Source organism: Crocodylus siamensis, chromosome 4, assembly GCF_052110815.1.
Source record: "Crocodylus siamensis isolate JL-2025a chromosome 4, ASM5211081v1, whole genome shotgun sequence".
NCBI lineage: Eukaryota > Metazoa > Chordata > Crocodylia > Crocodylidae > Crocodylus > Crocodylus siamensis.
In genome coordinates, this window is record NC_143398.1 from 390,308 (window position 1) to 413,473 (window position 23,166).

General features: G+C 57.6%; 2 protein-coding genes across 2 annotated transcripts; both read right to left on the minus strand.

Moving 5' to 3' along the window:
- Nucleotides 1–814: 814 nt before the first annotated feature.
- On the minus strand, nucleotides 815–8,447 carry LOC149865297 (tapasin-like). The gene is made up of 7 exons (XM_090046307.1): nucleotides 8,396–8,447; nucleotides 8,180–8,266; nucleotides 7,896–7,951; nucleotides 7,641–7,839; nucleotides 6,250–6,582; nucleotides 4,615–4,974; nucleotides 815–4,168 (listed from the first exon to the last, which is right to left on the minus strand). Exons 1-7 carry the CDS (start codon nucleotides 8,445–8,447, stop codon nucleotides 4,134–4,136), a joined length of 1,122 nt encoding a protein of 373 aa, XP_089902433.1. The 3' UTR covers nucleotides 815–4,133.
- A 318-nt stretch (nucleotides 8,448–8,765) lies between these two features.
- On the minus strand, nucleotides 8,766–12,256 carry LOC149865298 (uncharacterized). The gene is made up of 4 exons (XM_090046308.1): nucleotides 12,172–12,256; nucleotides 10,056–10,385; nucleotides 9,250–9,550; nucleotides 8,766–8,865 (listed from the first exon to the last, which is right to left on the minus strand). Exons 1-4 carry the CDS (start codon nucleotides 12,254–12,256, stop codon nucleotides 8,766–8,768), a joined length of 816 nt encoding a protein of 271 aa, XP_089902434.1.
- Nucleotides 12,257–23,166: the final 10,910 nt, after the last annotated feature.

Consider the following 23,166-nt stretch of genomic DNA (forward strand, 5'->3'; position numbering starts at 1 on the left):
CCTTGTGCACCAGGGAGCCAGCTTGCATTCACCGCATCACCCCCTGTGGCCGTGCACCTCCCACCCCCTGTGCAGCCATGTGTCATGCTCCACCCACACACCCTGCTCCACACCACATGCTCCACACCACATGCCACAACCTGTCATGAGCCCTGCGCTGCACCCTGGGGGTGCTGCCGGCACCATGCAGCTGCAGCCAGTAGGCGTTCCCCATGCTGTGGCCACTCCCTGCACAACTCCCTGTGGTTGTGCACCACACCCTGGGGTCACTTCTCACACCATAGAACCAGCAAACACCCCCCAGCACCATGCCTCGTGGCCACTTGCCAACCCCACAATACAGACACCCACCATGCCCCAACATGTGCGGGAAAGCAGGGGGTGAAGCAGGGTATGACTCAGAGCAGCATGGGAATCAGGGAATGACCCAGAGTGGTGGTGAGAGGAAAGGGGAGCAGGGAAGGACCCAGAGCAGTGATGGGAGGTGGGGGGGAGTGGGCCTGCACCTGGAGTAGTGTGGGAAGGGTGCGGGGCCAGATGCAGGTCTCTGTCCCTGCCCGGCCCTGTCTTTCATGATGGACATTTTGCTTGTGTGTGTGTGTATATATATGTATGTGTGTGTGTGTGTGTGTGTGTGTGAGAGACAGAGACAGTGTGTGTAAAACTTTGCCTCTTTTATATATAAATTTATCTTTACTGTAAATTGCAGAAAGCTGTAATATACAGCCAAGCCCTCTGATACTACCAAATTTGCAATGAGGAGAATACCTGTAATCCCCATCTCACAAATCTCAAAAGGGCCTTCAGCCAACATGGACACTCATCCAGAAAGATAGATTGCACTTTTGAAAGAGCCACCCAGATACCATGGGAAGAAAATCCCCACAAATAACACCCCATTAGTTTTGACATATCATCCTTCCCTGAAACCTACATGGAGAACCTTCAAACAACTGCAACCCAGACTAGAAGAAGACGCAATTCTTAAAGAGATCTTTCCAGAAACCCCCATTCTAGCCTTTAAACAAGCACTGAACCTTGCTAACCTCATCACCAGAAGCCATAGGTGGCAGAAGGGTGCGGGGAGGGTGAGGGTGCTAATGGGGCTTAGCCTCCCCAAACATGGGTACCAGCAGAGCCACAAGGCAGCCCAGCCACAGGCTTTTGGTGACTGCAGCAGGGGTGGGGAGGGGTGCGCATGCAGCAGTGAGGCAGGTAGTGGGGCTGGGGCTGGGGCTGGGGCTGGGGCTGGGGCAGGTGCTGCACAGGCGGGGCACAGGACTGAGCCATGAGTGGCTTGCCTGGACAGCATGGCTCCTGCCATTGCAAACCCCACAGGAGGCATGGGGGCTTCCTCAGCCAGACTGTTTGCTCTGTAGGATTTCTATGATATTCTCAATCTTGTACCCTATTTTCACCCTACTCCCATAATCAATAAAGTTCTCCTTTGTGACTGGTGTGGGAGACTTATTGAGGGGTGGGTCTAAATTATGCCTAAGAGATCCCTTAGGTCTGCGGACTAAGGGAGACTTTCCTTTTTGGCCCCTGACTTGGGGAAGTGCTTGTACTGGATTGAGTACCTGTAGGATCATTAGGCCTGTGTTTCCCCGAGGACACAGGGCCGAGAGAGTCCCCTCTTGGGGTGGTGGCAGCTAGGTTACCCCCAGGCTAGCGAGTGTGCTCCAGGAAGGGTGTCAGCTGGACGTGAGGCACCCCTAGGGAGGCACTCGGAGCCTAGGAGGTGGGTGGGTGCAGGGAGGTGGGCGGCTCAATGTAGGAGTGCCCCCTACTGGCCCACCACATGCTCCACCCCAACAGCTGCCCAGACAAGGAGGGGGAGCCAGCTGCAGTGTGATCCCTGCCTGCAGCTGCCCTATGGCTGAGGCCAAGGGCATCTGAACACAGGAGCATCCAAACCCAAAGCCTCCAGGCTTGGGCCTGCATGTAGGATGCCCACCACAGGATTTGGAAACATCTGAAGACCCAGATGGGGGTGGAGGATTTTTGCCAGAAGCAGGGCCACTTATGGTTCTGGACTGACTCACAGATTTGGAATTGATTTGGCTAATTTGGCATGGAATATGGAAACTAAAAAAAAACCCAAAGAAACTCCCAGGAGGATGTTGGGATTTCCTCTTTTAATGAGGAGGGATCAGAATGCTACTGATGTCCCTGGTGGCACAGCACAGTCTTCTCCAGAACAGCCTGTCTTCATAGGGCCCTCCAGTCCCCTCGGTGCTCACTCAGGATCTGCTCTGACCCCCGGGACTGTTCCTTCTCCCCCACCTGACTCTCAGACCTGCCCTCCTCCTCGGGCCCAGGCAGCTGCACTTGTACCAAGGCACAAATCTCTGGTCTCCCCTGGGGACAGCTCTCCCCACATACCATGAAATGTGAAGTCACAGCAAGCAGGTTAGGGGCAGTCTCCAGCCCTGTGGCCAGGCCCACGCAGCCCTCTGCCCTGTGGTGAGAAGGGCATGGAGGCATCCAGTGAAGGAGCTGGTTACAAAACCTGCCCACACTGAGACCCCAAAATGCTCCCTGCTGGCACCGCAGGTGAGAATATAGCTCACCCAGCCCCCTTCATCCAAGGGGGGTTGAGGTGCATACCAGCAGGGCCAGTAGCTGCCCCCCCCATGTCCTATGTGCAGCCCCTGGGCATTCCCCATTGTTTTCCTCATGGCAATTGGCTCCTGGATGGTGGCTGTGTGCTGTGGTTCATCCCTCCCACTGGGTCTGGCAACATTACCTGGCAGTGCCTGCCTGCCCCAGATACAGCTACATGTGTTCCCCAGGGAAGGTGCACAGGAGGGAGGAGGGCTGCATGTGTAGGCAGCAGCCTCAGACCTGGATTGATCAAGTACTTCACAGGAGTTTGTGCCCTCATGGGGCCAAGCAGTGCATGACCAGCCCCAAGCAGTGCGTGACTGGCCTCCGCCTCAGCCCTGCCCTAGCTGGGGACTCCCAGTGTGCTGGAGGGAGCTAGCAGAGAGGGGAGCTGCCTGGCTGAAGGGACATGTAGGGAGCTGCCACTATGGCATCAAATGCCAGCCTGCCTGGGGGTCACTGGAAAGGGCTGCCAAGAAGCCAACAGTAGTGCAAGGAGGAGGAAACAGCCAAGAGATCCAACTTCCTCTTCCCTACAGGAGCAGGCCAGGCCAGGGAGGGAAAAGGACCAGAGCTCATTTATGTTTATTCTGACAGCCTGGGGTCTGCCCTGATGTAAAGAGAGTGAAAGAAAGCCCCCACACCACTGGGCTCCCCACCAAGTCCCACTGCACAGAACATGGGTGGAGGCAGGACGGCAGGAGCAGCCTTCCCCAGTGGAGGCCCTGGAATGACCCAGCTATGACCGACAACCTGGGCCTCAGGCCCCAGCTCCAGCCCAGCCCAGCTGTGGCATTCCCTGAGTGGGTGTGAGATACATGGTGCTGGTGACACTGCCTCTGTTATAGATTTCATAGACGTTTGGGCTGGAAGGGACCTCAGAAGATCATCAAATCCAGCCCCCTGCCTGAAGGGCAGGAAGTGAGCTGGGGTCATAGGATCCCAGCAAGATAAGCATCCAATTTGATCTTGAAGGTGTTCAATGTAGGTGCTTGAACCACCTCCGGTTGCAGGCTGTTCCACAGGGCACCATGACAATTGACTTCCATCAGTTACTACCCTCTGGGTCTGATCATGGAGCCAATTTCCCAGCCAGAGGATCATGGTGGAGCCAAGGCCACAACTGGCCAGTTTGGCCAAGAGGTGATCATGGGATACCAGATTGAAGGTGTTTTTGAAGTCAAGACATATGCCATCAATCTCTTCTCCCTTGTCCAGGTGATAGGTCACCTGGTTGTAGAAGGAAATGAGATTGGTCAAACAAGATCTACCTGCAACAAACCCGTGCTGGCTATCCCTCAGGATGTTGGTGTTGGCCAGGCCATTAAGGATGGCCTCTTTGATAAACTTCTCTAAGATCTTCCCCAGGACAGAAGTCAGGCTAATGGACCTATATTTGGCCAGACCCAGTTTCCTCCCTTTCTTGAAGATTGGCACCACATTGGCCTTCTTCCAGTCTTTAGGCACTACACCAGAGCGCCAGGAGTGTTCAAAGATCCATGCGTTCTCAGATGCCTCCTCCCTGCTCAGCTCTTTGAGGCTCTGGTGGACTCTGAATAGCCTGGAAAAACAGAAGAACAAGACTGTGGCTTGTCATCAGGGGCCCACGGTCCATTCGCCTGGAAAACCCAGAGCCTCTGGGCTTCCCCATTAGCCAGGCAGGGCCATAGGCTGCACCCACCTGCCAGAGCACAGGGTGGGAGAGTAGGTGCCAGGCTGAAGCCCATTCCTAGGACCCGGGGTCTTGCTATGGGAAAAGGGATTGGGGCTGGAGGAAGCAGTCTGGGGCTGGGAGCACTCCATGCCCTTCTCTGGACATATGTGTCATTGCATGGGACTGGGCCATGAGGGGACTCCATGTTCCTCATGGCCCTTCAGGCTGAGCATACTCGTTGCCTTCCCCTTCCCACCCGGGTGACTGGAGGGGATGTGCCCATGACTTCCTGCATCCCCTTAGGTTTCACCACCCTGGCTTTGCTCTGCACTGCCCAGCCTGCACACTCTTACCTTGGAGCAACAGCTGTCCACTGGACCTGGACTCGGGCTTCTTCAGGGCCTTGTGCTCCACATGGCATTGATACTCAACCCCATTGTCCTCAGGCCACATGGGAGGCAGGTGCAGCAATGACTCCACACTGTAGGATTTCCCATCTGGTGCCTGGCTGGGGACGGGGGTGTGGATCCTGTGGAGGTCTGAGCTCTCCAGGGGCCTGGGCTCCTTCTCTCCTGCCTGCTTTCGCAGCCAGGTCACTGTTAGCTGCCTGGGGTAGAATCCCGAGATCAGGCACCGCAGGGTCTCCGGCTGCCCCGGGACCAGGGCCTCTGGCCGGGAGACCTTCCCCAGGACTGGAGGTCGTGGACGGCAGGCTGCAACAGGTGGGAGAGGCAAGTTAGTGAGGTGCCCCTGTCCCCAGAAACCAGACTCATGCCAACCCCTTGCCTCAGCTGGCTTGAGCCTAGATCCTGGCAGCCTCTACTGTGAGCTCCCGTCACCCAGTGATTGAGACCCGGGGAGTCTCCTGTTCCAGACAGCCTCTGAGAAGGCCTGGTGTGAGGGGTCAGGTAGTGCTATGGAGTTTGTGGCTGTCCAGCAGGAGGCGCCGTTGCACAGAGATGCCTACCTCACTGTGCCAGATGGATAACCATGTTTCAAGTGTCTCCCCTGAGGTGCCTACGTCCAGTTGACCCCCTAGACCACACCTGCAAGCCTGGGGTAACTGCTACCACCACCTGGGCTCTGGTCTGTGGTAGGGCTCTGTGCAGGTTGAGGTACACTGCTTTGCCCCAGTGGGATATATCTGGGTGCTTTTTATAGTCTGAAACATTAAAAGTAGCCTCCCTTAGCTAGCCAAGAAAAGGGAATGATAAGACTAATCTCATCCTTTTAAGCACACACAGAAAGGCACGCTGTTACAGATAGCTTTACTGAGCAAAGAGGGAGAGCATGGGGAAGGAAAACAAAACAAAGGAATATTGAAAGGAAACTGCCTTGAGGAAATCAGTATAGGTTGCTTTGGCCCTTTTGATACATGTCCAGAACACCTAATCCTAAATTACTGGCTGAATTTCAAGGAGGTTAATCACATGTTCATCCAGAGATTGATTGAGCTTGCTCTGGAGGCCACAGCTTGGTTCTGTGTTTCCAGAGATCTCTACCCTCTCCAAGAACGAGGGACCCTTTAAATAACCCTTCTGACCTCATCACCTGGAACCAATGCAAATCAGGTGTTTGCTGAGCACCACTGATGCTGACCAGTCAGTTTGAAAAGCCTCAGCACTAAGGACTGACTACTTCCTTAAAATTGGCCTCCCAGGTCAGTGGCAGGAAGTTTAGACCAAAGGAACCTGGATACAAGAAATTATGCAGCCCAGTTCCCTAGGTGACCAGGCAGTTTCCTAAGTGACCAGATTGACAGAAACTTGGCAGAGAAAGACAAAGAGAAAAACTGGGGGTGGGGTGGACACAATCTGTCACAAGGCAAGGGGGTGGGAGGTTTATTTTGCCACAGGGTCACAGCCCCTTTGTGGTGGGGAGGGCGACAGGTGGGTCTGCTCCCCTATGGACCCACCACAACCAGAATTAGAGTGGGGCCCCTTATCCTGGAATGGCTGCTGGGCCTGTCCTGTCCCTTCACCACTTACCGCTGCTCCTCTCGATGGGGGTCTCCAGGGCGAGGTGTCCCACGCGGCAGATGTACTCTGCCCCCTGGTCCTTTGGCATCAAGAGGATGAGTCTGGTCTCCTGTTGGAAGCTCTTCCCGTCCTGTGCTAGGACGGCCCTGTCGTACTCCATCCTGTACTCAGCTGAGTCCCGCAGGATCACAGCATTGGACTCCCCCTTGCCCCTCCGCAGCCAGGTCACGCTCAGCTCCCCTGGGAAATGCCTCGCGATGTGGCAGCTCAGGATGAATCCCTTTCCCTTGGCCATGGACTCGGCCTGGGAGATTTCAGACACCTCTGGGGGCCGCAGGAGACCTGGGAAAGGGAACACCCAGAGGTAAGTTTACCATAGGTCCAAGTTTTCCTGGAGATGTCCATTTTTTGAGCCTTTTGATTTCTGTCCAGGTGGGTTTTTTAAATCTGCCCAAATGTCTGGGATTTTGCTGTCCTTCTCAGGTGGGAGCAGCAGGAGGGTGAGCAGAGGCAGGAGGGAGCACAGACATACCTGCCTGCAGCTGTGGAGGCATGTGTAGACCCATGTGGTGCTCCCTCTAGCCTCCCATCACCCTTCCCCTGCTCCCAAGCTGTATTCCAGGCACTTGGTCAGGGGATGGGGTGGGGGATGAGACTGCGACACGGTAGGTGGAGTGGGGGGCGGGGGCTGCCTGCTCCTTCAGTGGGGAAAAGGGATGACAGCGGGGCAGGACCCTTTGAGGGCAGCACAGAATGGTGGCTGGCAGGCAGAATAGGGACCTGTGGCTGTATTCTGTGCTCACAGGGGCTGAGCCACCAGGAGATGCTGCCCAGGGGAAGGGGAGGAAGGAGGGGAGGGTGCCTGTGGCCAGGATAGCTACAGCCCAGGGTGGGAGGTGCCACAAGCCTCCCGTCCTTTTCCCTCCGGCCCTCGCTGGGGCCAAACACACTCCACTGCCTCTTGCATGAATTGGAGCTACGGTGCTCTGGCCTGGTCAGGACAGGGACAGCTGGGACCCCTCCAGCACCAGGGGGTGCGGGTTGGGGGGCTGTGCAGACAGCGGGCTGTGGGTCGGGAGTGCAGGTAGAGGGCAACTGTCGGTTAAGTGGGCAGGAGGCACCAGCAGCACCGGGGGGTGTGAGTCTGCAGTGAGGAGCACCAGCAGGGATGGGAGCAGAGGGGAGTTGTGGGTAGAGAGTGAGGGGCACCATAATGGCCCAGGGTGGCAGGGTACTGTGGCTTGGGAGTGGCAGGTTTGGGGTGTGTGGGTCAGGTGCGAGGGGCAGCAGCAGGGCTGGGGGGAACCACAGCAGGGGCTGCTCCCCGGCCCCTCACACCCCACCCAGACCCAACACCCCCTGCAGCGGGGCTGGGACCCCCGGACACGGCCCCTCCTCACCTGCGGCCCCCAGGCTGAGCTCTCTCTCGCTCGGGGGCTCTCCGGGGCCGTGCTGGACGCACACTCGCACGCGCAGCTCCGGCCGGGTCAGGCTGCGGCTGGGCACTCTCCAGACGCTCGTCGCGGTGAACGTGCCGTCTGCGTTCTTGTCTATCTGTGCGGGGTCTGCCCCCCAGCTCCCGGCCCCGTCCCAGCCCCACTGGATCGGGGGCACCTCCGGGGGTAGAACTTGTGGAGCTGGACAGCGAACGGCACCTTGTCGCGGGGGTCCCACTCGGGCAACACCTGGATCTCCGACACCTGCGGCCGGGCTGGGGAGACAGCGGGGGGGGGGTTAGTGGGAGGGACTACTGGGATCTTGTTTGGGTGCAATGGATGTCTTGCCCCCCTAGGAGGCTGTGTGGGGCTGGGGCAGTGCACTGAGGGCTGAGTGAATCCTGCCCATCCTCAAGAGTTGTCTTGTCTCGAGCTCCAGCCCTCCCTGACAGCAGCAGATGTAGCCACACCCCAAGGTGGTGTTAGGAGTGCTGGACACTCACCCCACACCCGGATCTCCGGGGACACTCGCTTCTCTCTGATCTGTTTGGCCTCATGGAGGAAGAGGCACCGGACCCGCGCCCTGTCGTCTTGCACCGTGGGGGTGAGGGTCAGGCAGGACGTGAGGCGGGTCCCAGCTCTCTACTCTGTCACTCTGCAGCCCCTGGGAGCAGACGGGGACTGCAGCTGGTTGCTCTCAGGCACTGTCCTGTCCTCACTGTGGATCCACTCCCACTTGATGGTGACATCATCAGGGAACGTCCCCTCCATGGAGCAGCGCAGGGTCGCCTCCTGGCCCAGCAGGCACCGCTCTGGCCCAGCCACATCCTAGATGAAGTATGAGACTGCCCAGCCTGGGATCAGAGTAATGGACACACACAGGACATGGGTCAGCCTGGGATGGGATGGCATCTGCGGTGGTTGAAGCCTCCCGTGGGTGAAGCCTGCCACGGGGAGGGGAAATCCCAGTGCAGAAAAAGCCTCTCCACCCTCCCCCCACCCAGTATTAGTCATGCTCCCGTCTCTCTGGCCCATCTCCGTTTTGGTGCCCATGCCGCCCAGGGGCATCATCCCACTCTACCTTTGCTCCTATTTGTATGGCAGAAACTGATTATGATGACCATTGTTCCTGCTATGATTATGATGGCTATGATCAGCGTTCTGGTTTGATCCACGTCTGTGCTCCGTTCTGGCAGGAGAAAACCGGGCTGAGCTCAGCTTTCGCACATGGTCTGGCATCCTCTGTGCCCCAGCTGCCGCTCTTACAGTTGTGGGCAAGGGTTTGCTTTGGGATGCTGGGGATCTCTGCACCCTGCAAATGCACCAGGAACATAGGGCCTGGATGCAGAAGCCCAGGAGGCTCATCCAGGCCTGCGTCCCTCTGCTCCTTGGTGCTCCAGTTGCTCTGGGAGAGAAGGGACATTCCCCTGGATAATGCAGCCCCAGACCATGCTGGTGTGCGCTGCCTGAATCATGGCTTGGAGCAGCTCTGTGTTACCTCAGAGAGAGGGCAAGGGAAATACCTCCGTGTCTGGTGTCAGGGCAGCAGGCGGGTCCCGGCACGGGCTCTTACCTAGGATGTCCAGGGAGACGTCCTCCTGCAGTGACTGCCCCAGAGCCCCATGGTAGACGCGGCAGGAGAAGACGCTGCCACTGTCGTGCGGGATGGGGGTGAAGGTGTAGGTCAGGGTGAGGGTGAAGGTCCCATCCAGTTTCCCTTGGGGGCCGGAGTGAGTGAAGCCCTTCTGGACCTGCCCATCTCTCAGCCACAGCACATCCACGTCCCTGGGGAAGACCCCCCCGCACGTGGCACAGGAGCGAGGTTTCCACACCGGCCATGGCTGCTTGTCTTGGGATGGAGATTGCTGGGCCAACTGGGAAGGAGAGAGTCACTGAGCCATGCTGGACTGGGGACAGGGAGTGTGGGAGTCACTCCGCGGGGCTGGGCTGGCGCTGAGCCACTGAGGCCATGCGGGGCCTGGCCCTGTGTCAGTGCTGATGTTCAGCTGCCAGACCCCCCGGGCAGGGGGCAAGGAGCCTTGTGGGCCCGGGGGTCTGGAAGAAACAAAGGGAAGAGGACAGCGCTGCCCGTGTGTCTGGCAGCAGGAGATTGTGCCTCCCGCAGCTGGCACGTGACACCCGTACATGTGTCCCCTGCATGAGGCTTCCCAGTGCTCCTGGGTAGAGACCCAGAGCCCCCCACATGGCCAGGGTGGGACAGGACATGCCAATGTGACCCCCGATGTCTGCAACACATCGCACACTTGCCCCCTTGTACAGCTGTGCCATGGGTCCGCGTGCGTGTGCCACCTCTACCCACACCCAGCCCCAGTATGGCCACGACCATGGCTGCCCCCAGAGCCCCAGTCTGGTCCTCACCGAGCAGGTGCAGGGTGGTCTCCCCCTGGTGCTGATGCTCCCTCTGCCACACGACACACTTGTACACGCCCGTGTCCCACGGGGTCACCGTGGCCAGTGACAGGGAGGCGTCTCCACTTTGCAGCTCCTTCTCCGAGGGCAGGCGGGCTCCGGACTGGCCCTGGCTCCTGCCCCGGTTGTACCAGGCCACCTTCCGCTCCCTGAAATACCACTGCACCCGCAGGGAGTCCAGAGCCACCGGCCCCCCGACAGAGAACCGGCACTGCAGCAGGGCCCCCGAGCCCAGGCGGGCCCAGGAGGAGGGCACAGTGGTCACCTGGACCTTGGGGTCTGCACAGGGGAGAGGAAGCAGCAGTGAGGTTCTGTGGGCCTGGGCCAGGCACAGGGGAAACACTAACTGGGACTGGCCCAGTTCCTGCTGGGACCTGGTGCCACAGGACAGACCCTGGGCTGGGGGCAGGAGCCTGCTGCGCTTCGGGCACGATTCGACTTCACATGAAGATGCTGGGCTCTGTCTGTGACATTGTCTCATGGTGCAGGCACTCCAGACCCTGCATACTCCTACTGCCCTGCTTACTCTCTGGAGCCAGGGCAATGCTCGGGGACATATTTGCCAGCTGCCATCCTCTGTGCCAGGCTGTTTGCCTGGTTTGACCAGGCTGCCCTGTCCCTGGCTGTGTACCCGGGCCCCTGGGTGCCAGTGGGGGAAATGCTGGGTGTGAGGGGCAGGTGCCTTTTGCGGTGTGACCACCTTCGGATTTGGTACTTACTAGCACCCCAAACCTCCCCTGATTATGGGACACCCAAGCAGCAGCAGTTTAATGTGTCCTGGGGTCCTGGAGAAACACAATACTGCAGGCCCCCTCCCCTCATGGAAGCTGGGGTGCAGGGGGAGGGGCCCCTTCCCCTCTGGTGCAGGGAGAGGAGGCTGGGGGGCCCGTGCCAGGCCAGGGGTGGGTGAGCACATGCCCCCTCTTCTCCTTGCTCCCTGCCCCACCTCCCCTGTCATGGCCAAACACACACACACACGCATATACACACAGGCACATGCACACAGGCAAGCACACAACAGGTGCACACTGTACTCTGCACATGTACACACAGACACAAACATACTCTGCCAGCCATGAATGCAGACACATGCATACACCCGTTCATGCATGCACACACAAATGCACACAGGCACACACATAGACATGCACACACATGCACGCATGCACAGATGCACACGCCCAGAAACAGATGCACAGATGTGTGCACACAGATGTAGAGATTCAGATGCACACACAGATGCAGAGATGTGTGGACAAATGCACACACATCCATGCTCACACATGCATACACACACATAGATCCACATGTAGATGCACACACATGTACTCACATGCATGTACATGAAGAGACATGTGCACATACAGAGATGCACTCACACATGCACACACATAGGCACGCGCTCATACAGAGACAGAGAGAGACTGAGACACACACACCCAGCCACATCCCTTCCCCACACAGGACCTCCCCCCCGCCCCGCTTTCCATCAATCTGAGGCAGCCCCTCCCCTCCCCTCCTTCCCTCCCCCCAGCTGCCCCCGGCTCTGTCGTGCCCCCGCCTCACTGGCCCCTGCTGCCCCGGGTTGGCGGGCGCTGCTGCGCGGCTGTGTTTGTGCGGCCACACGCGTGCACAGGCCTGGGCCGGGCGGTGCTGGGCCGGGCGGCTACTGGGGGCTGAGGTGAACTTGGGGTCCCCGCTCCGGGCTGCAGGGAAGCAAATGCGGAAGCTGCGGTTTAAAATTTGGCGCCATTTTCGTTTACCTGCTGGGAGGTAAAAACGCGCCAAGAAAACCAGAGCTTTCGCTTTCCTGCTGTGGAGGACCCCAGGCCCCGGATCGGTAGTGGGCCTGGGCTCGTGCCCAGCTACATCGTCCATTAATCCGCCTGTGGGCCCAGAGCTCCGCCAGAGCCGGGCCGTTGTCTGCAAACGCGGGGCACCGGGATTTCTCTCTTCCAGGCGTGTTCAGGAGATGGCACCGGGCTGCCCCTGCATGGGGCTGAACACGGCCACCACAGCCCGGCCCTGCCCCCCTCGCCCCAGCAGAGCAGGGGTCAGTACTCACCTGGTGTCCTGGGGAAGAGACTCAGGAGCAAGCCCGTGAACCCGACGGCCAGGGCCAAGAATCCAGTCCATCCTGGCACATTCATTACATCCTCTCCTGCCCGGCAGCGTGGATCCCTGATCCATACTTTGTACTTTCATTTTCTCCCTGTGGCAGGGAGGGGCTGGGAGAAGGGTCCAAGGTGCAGCATGGAGCCAAAGCTGAAGCCAGCCCTGGCCATGGCCCTGGGGGGAGCAGGGGAGGGTCAGCCCTGAGCGCTGCACAGCAGTGGGACCCTCTGCTCCCCACGGCCAGGGGGTAAGTGCCGAGGGGCCGTGTGCTGCTTGGGGTCTGGTCCCTCAGTGCCACCCATGTCTCCATGTCCCGGGACCCCCGCTGCAGTGGGCATGGAGCACCCCCCGGCTACGGTGACCACCTGTCCCGAATGGGGCAGGACAGTCCTGGAAAGGGAGCCTCAAGTCCTGCTCCCAGGCTGTGTGACTGTGGAGCAGCGTGTCTCCGGGATCGGTACCATCGTGCAGGGAACTGCTGGAAACAGTGGGTTTCCCTTTGCTGACCAGCAGTGCTCCTGCCTTCCTGGGGTTGCTTGGGGCTGCCAGGAGTGGGATGGAGAGGCCATGGTCATGAGCACTCCTGCACTCATGCACGTGGCCAGGAATACAGTCAGGAAGGGTGGAGAGCATCTCCCAGCAGGTGAGTCAAAGAGGAGGGAGGGAACATGAGGGGCACAGATCGAAGCCCCCACAGTGAGGGAAGAAGTGGAGCAAGGGCTGAGGCGCTGCCCAGCCAGGGTGGTGCGTGGGGCTGGAGCAAAACAGGATGGAAGTATGGGTGGTTCATCCATGGGGCGCAGGGCATTGTAGCTCCCCACTGCTGCGCACACAGCCAGGGGGGCGGAAAGGGGTGACATTCCCTCCCTAGACTTTTTGCAGGGAGGGCGTAAGAGTGGGCTGCCGGCTTCAGTCTCAGGGCTCCCTGACCTGCTGCCCTGCCCTGGGATGCCCATGCTGCAATGGTGATGCACCCCCGGCTTGCCTGGCAGTAGTGGGGCAGGAGCAGCATGGAGTTGTGCACCCTGCTACTGCTGGTGCGGGGCTACTGGAGGAAGGGCAGCAGGGCAGAGAGCCCCGAGCCCGCAGCAGGCCGCCCACATCCCCCCCAGCCCCACTTGACTCTGCTGCAGCCGTGCTGCCAGGAGAGGTGTGGGGGGGAGTTGGGCATATGTCCTGCCTCTGTAATTTTAAAAGGTGGTCGCCCTGCCAGAGGCCTGAAATCACCAAGGTTGTGCCAAGTTTATTCTGAAAAGGATCAAACTGCCCCTTTTCAAGGGGGAGGGAAAGCTCTTCCTGGGCGATGCAGCACAGGGGCTGGGGCAGCAGGGCAAGGGTCTGTGGGGCCAGGAGAGAACCAGCCCCAACCCTGCTCCTGCTCTGCCTTGGCCTCTAGGCTCTGCACTGGACTCCAGGCACCTTTCCCTGCCCCTTGCCTGAGGCACTAGTGTGAGCAGGTGGAGGTGGGGAGGCAGTGCAGGCAGCAGGAGCCCCACAGCCCTGGGGTCAGTGCCTGGCAGGGAGGCCGAGGGGCCTGTGCAGGCCCGGGCTCTGGCAGTGCAGAGAGAGCAGCAGCGTTCCGGCTCCTGCGGCTGAGCCATGTCTGGCTGCGCACTGCCCCGGCGCCTGCCCCACTGCTGGGGGATGAGGAGGAACAGAGAAATGTTGGGGGTGGCAATGAGGAGGTAGGGCAGGAGGTGTGGAAGTGCCTGTGGCAGAAAGCCACCTTGTTTCTCCCCAAAATCTCTGCCCTGTGACACTGTGACTAAAATCTCTGAGCAGCAACCATTTGATTAGGGTGGGCCCAGAACAGGGGACCCCACCCTGGTCGGTCTCTTTAGGTAGCCTGAGCTGGCTGCAGTCCTGAGGGAGGGGGGACCTGCTCCCTCTGCCCACGGGACTGGCATCAGCCACCTGGGTGAGGGGCATCTACCTGGGGAGCTGGAATCTGCCCGGTAACAGGTGATGTATTTCAAATTGTTTGGCTGACACCCAACTGGGGCTGACCTCCACTGGCCCAGGGGAATGAGGTCACGGGGGCTGTATAGGTTGGGAGGGGGAGGAGGCTTGCTCTCTTCGGCCATGAGGTGAAGCAGCAGCCAAGCAGGGGACAGAGAGGAGCCTTGTCATCGGGACCCAGCTCTCTCCCACCCCCAGACTCCAGAGGGGAAACGGGAGAACTCTGGAAGATGCTTGTGAGGAAGCTGCTCAGTCGGATTAGATATCTAGCTGGCAGTAACACAGATGCGTGATCAAAAGGCTACCTCAGCCACACTGTTTGCTCTCTAGGATTTCTCAGATATTGCTCAACCCTGTACCCTAGTTTCCCCTACCCCTGTAATCAACAAAGTTCTCCTTTGTGACCGGTGTGGGAGACTTATTGAGGGGTGGGTCTAAATTATGCCCAAGAGACCCCTTAGGTCTGCGCACTAAGGGAGACTTTCCTTCTTGCCCCCTGACTTGGGGAAGTGCCCCAAGTGCCTGTACCGGGTCGAGTACCCGTTGGACTATTAGGCCTGTGTTTCCCCGAGGACACAGGGCCGAGGCAGTCCCTTCTCGGGGTGGGGGCGACGTTACCCCCAGACTAGCGAGTGTGCTCCGGGAGAGGGGTCGGCCGAGCATAAGGCGCCCCGGGGAGGCGCTCGGAGCCTGGAGGGTGGTCGGGCGCAGGGAGGTGGGCGGCTCAACGCAGGAGTGCCCCCTACTGGCCCGCCACAGGTGGTGGTAGAGGTGGGATACGAATACCCTGCTCTTTTACCTAGGTGGCATCCCTGCACCCGCCACACCACTATAAGACTGTGTAAAAGGGGCAGACCATGACCCCTTTTATTGGGCTCCAGAAGCCAACAAGGCATTTAAAATACTAAAAAGGAAACTAATGGAAGCCCCCGCCCTGGGGTTACCGGACCTTTCTAAACCTTTCCAATTGTATGTGCATGAACGAAAAGGGATGGCTCTGGCAGTGCTCACTCAATTGTTGGGGGCGTGGAAACGTCCCATTGCTTATTTCTCCCAACAGCTTGATCCAGTGGCCAAGGGACGGCCAGCGTGTTTACGAGCAGTTGCGGCAACTGCCCCAGTACTTGAGGAAGCTGAAAAGTTAACGCTGGGAGGAGTCGTGCAGGTGTACCCCCCTCATATGGTCCAGGCTCTGCTAGACGCGAAGGGGGGTCTCTGGCTCACCGGGCTCGGGGGGCGCGGTACCAAGCGAAGCTGTTGGAGAGCCCTGAAGTGACTCTGCGGCCCTGCCCCTCCCGCAGCCCGGCTACTCTCGGACCTGGAACGGGAGAACAAGAGCATGGTTGTCTAGACATCACAGACGCACGGTACCCCAGGCGTGCAGACCTACAGGATCAGCCCCTTCTGCACGCTGACTGTGAGTGGTACACGGATGGTAGTAGCACTGTTGTAGAAGGGCAAAGGGGGGCAGGTTACGCTGCTGTGACCCTCTGTGATGTTGCTGAGGCCAAGGGTTTGCCCGCCGGAGCATCTGCTCAACTTGCTGAACTGGTGGCCCTGACCCGGGCGCTAGGACTGTCAAAGGGGAATGGGTCAACATCTATACCGACTCCAGGTACGCTTCTGGAGTACCGCATGCCCATGCTGGCCTATGGAAACAAAGGGGGCTGCTGACAGCCCAAGGCTCCCCAGTGAAGTATGGACCCTAAATTCTCCGACTCCTGGAAGCTGTTCAACTTCCCTCGGCAGTGGCAGTAATGCGCTGTAAGGCGCATCAGAAAGAGAATCAAGATGTAGCCGGGGTAACGCCCGGGTGGACAGAGAAGGTAAAAATGCTGCCGCCCTGAGGACGCCGGGACCTGCTGACACCCCCATGCATGCCCTCACCCCATCAGTGGGGGAGCTCCCAGATCCCCAGTACTTGTATGAAGAAAAAGAACTAGCCTATAAGCTTGGTCTCCAAGAAAAGGAGGGATGGTTCTGCTCCACTGATGAAAAGATCTGCCAGGAGGCCCCTCTGTGAGGGCCTGATGCTTCGCCCCTTGCTCTGCTTCCCATCCGTGCCCTCCCCAAGGGAAGATTAGGGTTTAGCGCCTTTGAGATTATGTTTGGAAGGGCATGGCCTATGAACGGGATGCCGGTTCCAGCAGGGGAGTGGGAAATAGGATGTAGTATTTTGTCACGGTATATGTGCCCTCTGTCTGCTGTTGTTTCTTCTCTCCATCGGTACACTAAAGACCTGCAGCCTCTTCCGCTGGATGCTCCAGTCCACGCGTTACAGCCGGGGGATTTCCTGCTCGTTCGTAGCTGGAAGGATGAGCCCCTCCAAGGAAGTGGAAAGGACCTCACACTGTCCTACTAGTTTCCCACACAGCGGCAAAGGTCGACGGACACAAGAACTGGATTCATCACTCTCGTCTAAAACTGGTGCTTACTCCACCCGCGGAACAGTGGACCGTCCAGCCCACCAACAACCTTGGACTAAAGTTGCTGTTTGAAAGGGGAAAAGTTTAGAATTAACAGTATGAATTCCAGTTTAAGTTTCAAAACTACTGTAACATTTTTCTTTTTTACTGTAGGCTTTCTTTTCCTGTTACCTTTTACTACATTCTCCTTACATGCAGGGTGGGGAGGGAACCCAGGAAACCTCATTACAAACACCTACGAAACATTGAAGGTTACTTTTGCCCGTGAGTTTAACTTATCTAACTGTTGGATATGTTCTCAAATCCCTTATCATGCTGCAGGGCTCCCATAGCGAGCCTTTCCTAGTAACTGGTCAGATATTTGTCAAGAAGAGAGAGCCTTAAATTACACCCAATTCAATGGTTCCAATTTTTCTCCTTATTCTCCTGCTTGTAATGTCACTGGCAATCCTGGTTGGCCTCATCTAGCCAATAATTGTACAAAAGAAGCCCCTTTTAGTCTTTCAAACTCTTCTTGGTATCCTATTTGGAATAGTTTCCATACCCCACCACCTATCCAGTTACGTTCAGTTCCACCTGGACTATTATGTATTGCCCAAAACCGGACGGGCAATCATACATGGTATGCTGGAAATAGCTCTTGTCAATATTATTTAACTACCATGCAAAATGTATCTATTCCACTTTATAATAGCTCTGGGCATGATACTGGAGAAGGATTTTTCTTCTTGTACAAAAACCAATCAAAAGATATGCAAAAAGGAGGCAATGGGATGGCAGGAAATGGAGAAACTTTTTGGATTTGTAGTACCTCGGCCCACAAATGGCTACCTGATGGCTGGTATGGAAGTTGCTACACATGGTTTCTTGCCGCTCCCCTTCGAGTTCTAACCCACCTCCCACCTGGCCGCCCAAGACGACAGAGATCCCTCTATGCAACTCCGCCACCTCCTAGTGAGGGAGACCGATTTGGCATGATCCTTCTCCCGGCGTATGGGGTGGGCCGGTTAGCCAAGCTGTATCGGCAACTTTCTGCGTTTCTTACAAAATTTGCCAATGACACTTTAGCTATTGAAAAGAGCCTTAATTCTGAGATTTACCAACTTCAGTTGTTATCCCTTCAGAATAGACAAGAATAGACAAGAATATGTCTTAGCTTCTCAAGGTGGAGTATGTGCCTTAATCAGTAATGTATGTTGTACTTATATTCCAGAAAATTCCCAAGATAGCAACAAACCCATTTTGTCGGCCGAACAGGCTTTTGAGCAGTGGAAAAGTCAGGAATGGGAACCCACTGTTTTCAATTCTCTCTGGAGCTGGTTGCCCAACCTCGGAGGCCTAGGAATGGGCATCCTTCACCTCCTGGTCACTGGTGTTGTGTTGTGTTTAATTACCCTCCTCTTATTTGCGTGCTGTAATGCCCTCCTGCGCAAAGTCTGTGTATCCCCCTCCCCGAGCGCTTCACTATACCCCTGCATTGAAGATCCCAATCCTCAAACACTCAATCACTTTTTATCTTCAGAATATGAGAAAACTCAGCCAAAACTTTGTTGAGTATTCTCAAAGGGGGGAGTTGTTGGTGTCACTGGGCATAACCCCAGGTAACTCAGAGGGATGGAAGACCACGAGTGTCGATGAAGCCCCTCTGCTCTAGGTGAGCCAGGGCCCCCGCCCTTTCCTGAACCTTTGTAACCCTTTCCTGAACTTTTTGTAACCTCCTGTAATACTGGAAAAACAGGATGAGTAGCAGGCAAGCTGAAACTCCCTAAAACTGTTATCTGTGGAATGCAAGGACACCGCTCAGAGAAAGAAGAAAGGAGGGAAGGGGGTGGGGGGGTGGAAGCCAACTAGTGGAAAATTACTGCTGGAAGTGGCCAGGGTATAAAAATACACTGTTGTAGGGCTAGGGGCACAGGATTTGAGACCATACAGTCTCCCTGCGCCTTTTACTTGAGCTCAAATAAACTCTGGCTGCTTCTCCCCCCGGTGTGTTTATTGGAGCCACGCACACCGGGCAACGAACCCAATTGTTGCCTCCCTCGGGCACCTTGTGCCGGCAACACCCCCACCCATCTCTGCACTGACGGTTTGCAGCTCAGCTGCAATGGGATGTGCAGGGCCCTGCATCCGGGCACTGTCTGGGGAGGGGTGGGGACTGGCACGCAGCCATCAGCAGCCTTCAGCCTGGACTGATCGAATACAACCCAGAAGAGAAGAGAATTTTCCCTTCTGCTCCTTCCTGGTGGCCTCAATGATGTACTCCCATCCCTGCAGCCACATCCCACATCAGCCCAGTGTGGTGGTAACCCTGGAAGGGGTGTCCCCTGCAGCTGCTTGTCTCCACACCCCTCGATGCACTTGCACACCCCACATCTAACACAGCAACTCTGGGCAGTGACCCTGCCCTCCAGCTCTATGTCTGACAGGCTCCCGCCGAGCTGGGACTGGCCCTTGCTCCCATCTGACTGTGCTATCCTCTCCTCCCAGTAATACCACATCAGCCATGGACTGTGCAGGACAACTAGCCCGCTAAGCATTGCTCCGGCACTGGAGCAGGGCCCCAGAGCTCCAGCAGCACAGGGAGGAGGGCACTGTGATCCCCTGCAGCAGGGAACCAACACAGGGTGGGGGGCAAAAGAAGCATCTGTGAGACCCCAGGCACCACTGGGCTTGGGTGAGGCTGAGACCTGGTGATATTGGGGGAAGTATGGGGTGGGTGCCTGCTGTGACGCAACCTCCTTGGGCTGTGGTACTCACTAGCACCCCCAAATTGTCCCTGTTTATAGACCCAGAGAGACTCACCCAGAGCCGGGCTGTTCTCTGCAAATATGCAGTCCCTGAGATGTTCCGGTTCCAGACATGTTCATGAGGTGGCACCCAGCTGCCTCTGTACTGGGGCTGAACCCAGCCACCATGGCCATGTACAGGGCACAACATGGCTCACAGCATAGCTTTGAAAGTAGCAGGGTCTTGTTCAAGACCCTTGAGCCAGCCCCCACCCCCGGTATCTCCTCCTCCTTTCAGCTGTAGGGACAGTGCATGGGCAGGGCCTTGTCTCTCCTGTGGGTCTGGTACCTGTCCTGGCATCCTCTGTGTACCACCTTCTGCCCTTGCAGTCATGGGCCAGGGTTTGCCCTGGGAAGCTGGGGACCCCTGCATAGGGGAACACAGGGGCATGGATGCAGCAGCCTGGGAGACCCCTTGAAGCCTGTGTCCCTCTGCTCCGTTGGTGTTAAAGCTCCTCTGGGAGGGAAGAAGTATTCCTGCTGGCTGATGCAGCTCCATACCATGCTGGTCTGCAGCTCAGCGCTGCCTGCATGCTGGCCTGGAGCAGCTCTGTGCTACCTCAGAGAGGGGGCAAGGGAACGGCCTCTGTGTCTGGAGTCAGAGCAGCAGGCAGGTCCCAGCATCGGCTTCTCACCTCGGATGTCCAGGTAGACGTTCTCCTGTAGCGGCTGCCCCAGAGTCGCATGGTGGATGTGGCAGGAGAAGACACTGCTGGCATCGCTGTGGGTGGGGGTGAAGGTATAGGTCAGGGTGAGGTTGACAGGCCCATCTGGGTTCCTCTGGGGGCTGGCCTTCCCGTCTCTCAGCCACACCACATCCACACCCTCAGGGAAGACCCCCCCACCTGTAACAGGAGGGAGATCCCAGTGTCGGCTGCGGCTTGTTGTCTTGGGATGGAGAGCACCAGGGAAGCCTGAAGAAGACAGTCACTATGTGCTTTGGAGCTTGAGGTGATGCAAGTGTCAGTCCCTCGGCCACCTCCAACTGGCATTGAGTCTGTGAGGCCACGTGGAGCCTGGGCCGTGTGTCATTCCCAATGCTCCACTGACAGACACTCACAGGCAGGCATTGCCGGGCCTGTGTGCATCTGGGGGTCTGGGACTGTCAGAGGGGAGACAGCTGCACTGGCTGCATGTCTGGTAGCAAGTACCCTTCCTCTCCCAGGCAGCACTCAATGCCTGTCAGCATGCCACTGCATGAGGTTTCCCGGTGCTCCTGGCGTGAGGCCAAAGACCCTGCCCATGGCCAGGGTTGAACAGAACCACGGCAATTAGACCCATGGGCTCTTGGGTCCGCATGTGTGTGCCACCTCTGCCCACATCCAGACCAGGTATAGGCACAACCATGGCCATCCCAGGAACACTGGTCTGGTCCTCACCAAACAGGTGCAGGGTGGGCATCCCCTGGTGCTGCTGTGCCCTGTGCCACACTGGTACATGCCCTTGTCCCACGGGGTCACCACAGCCAGTGACAGGAAGGCATCTCCGCTCTGCAGCTCCTTCTGTTATGGCAGGTTGGTTCCAGACTGGGCATGGCTCCTGCCCTGATTGTACCAGGACACCTGATGCTCCCAAATATAGTACTGTGCCCGCAGGGAGTCCAGGGCCACCAGCCCCCTGACAGTGAACTAGCATTGCAGCAGGGTCCCTGAGCCCATGGGGGCTATGGAGGAGGACACCATGCTCATCTGCAGATGGGAATCTGCCCAGGGAAGAGGAACCTGCCATGAGTCCCCACAGGGCTGGGAACTGGTGGCTAGGGGCAGGTGCTGGGTGCGTGGGCCGGGTGTCTGCTGCGCTCTGACCATAGGCTGTGGCGGGCCAGTAGGGGGCACTCCTGTGTTGAGCTGCCCACCTCCCTGCGCCCGACAACCTGCCAGGCTCCGAATGCCTCCCTGGGGCGCCTTATGCTCGGCCGCCCCTCTCCCGAAGCACATACGCTAGCCTGGGGGTAACATCGCCCCCACCACCCTGAGAAGGGACTCTCTCGGCCCTGTGTCCTCGGGGAAACACAGGCCTAATAGTCTGATGGGTACTCGACCTAGTACAGGCACTTGGGGCAGTTCCCTAAGTCAGGGGGCAAAAAGTAAAGTCTCCCTTAGTCCGCAGACCTAGGGGGTCTCTTAGGCATAATTTAGACCCACTCCTCAATAAGTCTCCCACTCCAGTCAAAAAGGAGAACTTTATTGATTACAAGGGGTAGGGGAAACTAGGGTACAGGATTCAGTAATATCTTAGAAGTCCTAAAGAGCAAAATAGTCTGGCTGAGGTAGCCTTTTGATCACGCATCTGAGTTACTGCCAGCTAGATATCTAATCAGATCTCGAGTAGCTTATTCACACGCATCTTCCAAAGGCAGGTGAAGTTTCCCTTTGGAGGCAGGCTGTTCCTTGCTCATGAGTTTTGGGGTGAGAGAGAGCTAGTTTCAGATGGAAAGGCTTCTCTGTGTCCCCCGCATGGCTGCTGCTTCACATCATGGCCGAAGTGAGAGTGCCTCCTCACCCGTCCTAACTTATATAGCCCCTGTGACCTCATTCACCTGGTCCAGTGGAGGTCAGCCCCAGATGGCTGTCAGCCAACCAATTTGCAATACATCACCTGTTACCAGGCAGATTCCAGCCCACCAGGTAGATGCCCCCCACCCAGGTAACTGATGCCAGTCACGTAGGCAGAGGGAGCAGATTTCCCACCCCCCCAGGACTGCAGCCAGCTCAGGTTACCTAAAGAGACAGGCTGAGGTGTGAATCCTCCATGCTGCCCCATCTAATCACAGAGTCACAGGGCAGAGATTTTGGGAAGAAACCAAGGTGGCTTTCTGCCACATAGGCAGGACTGGACCCTGGCTTGGTGCAGATGAAACCAGCAGCTGGGCCAGGCAAGTGTGACATGGGTGCCAGGCACTGTTCCCAGGTGCTGCTGCAGCTAGACTGAGCTGTAGCAGAGTGAGGGGGTGCCCACAGCACTCGGTCCATGCTGCATGTGCCAGGCAAGCAGTAGCTCTGCACTCCGGGCACCTGCTCCAGTGCAGGCCAACGCCCCTGCCCCACCACAGCTTAGCAACAGATACGCACTTCTTGCAGCTCAAGCAGAGCCTGCCAAGTAGCCAGCTCCCACAGACAACAGAGGCCCAAATGCAGCTACCACCTGTGCTCTCCCCAAGACAAAACCCAAGTATTTGTTGTGGGAGACTCCATCCTGAGGGGACTGAGGGGCAATCTGCCTCCTTGACCCCTTAGCCTGGGAAGTCTGCTGCTTCCCGGGGGCCTGCATCCGGGTCATTGCAGCGTGGATCCCAAAGCTCCTCCAGCCCACAGACCACTACCCCATGCTCCTTATTCATGTGGGCACCAACAACATGGCTTGTGGCACTCCCAGCTGGGTCATGAGGGATTTGGGAGAGGGACTAAAGGGTCTGGGGGTGCAGGGGGTGTTCTCGTCGATCCTCCCAGCCTTGGGCTATGAGCTGAGGAGGGAGAGGAGGATCCAGGTAGTGAACCAAAGACTGCGGTGCTGGTGTCAGCAGGAAGGCTTTGGTTTCTGGGACCACAGCCCGCTCTTTCGGAGAGAGGCAGCGAGCTGCTGGGAAGAGATGGCCTCCACCTGTCTCCCCTGGGGAGGAGGCTCTTTTCAGCCAGGCTTTAAACTAAGCCCGCTGGGGGACGGGGGGACTACTGCCACTGCTGGCCCACTGAGCAACCCTTGCAAAGCCAGAGGACCAAGGCACTTAAGGGAGCCCACCCCTGCCCCAGCCCTGGCACAAACTGCGGGGCAAGG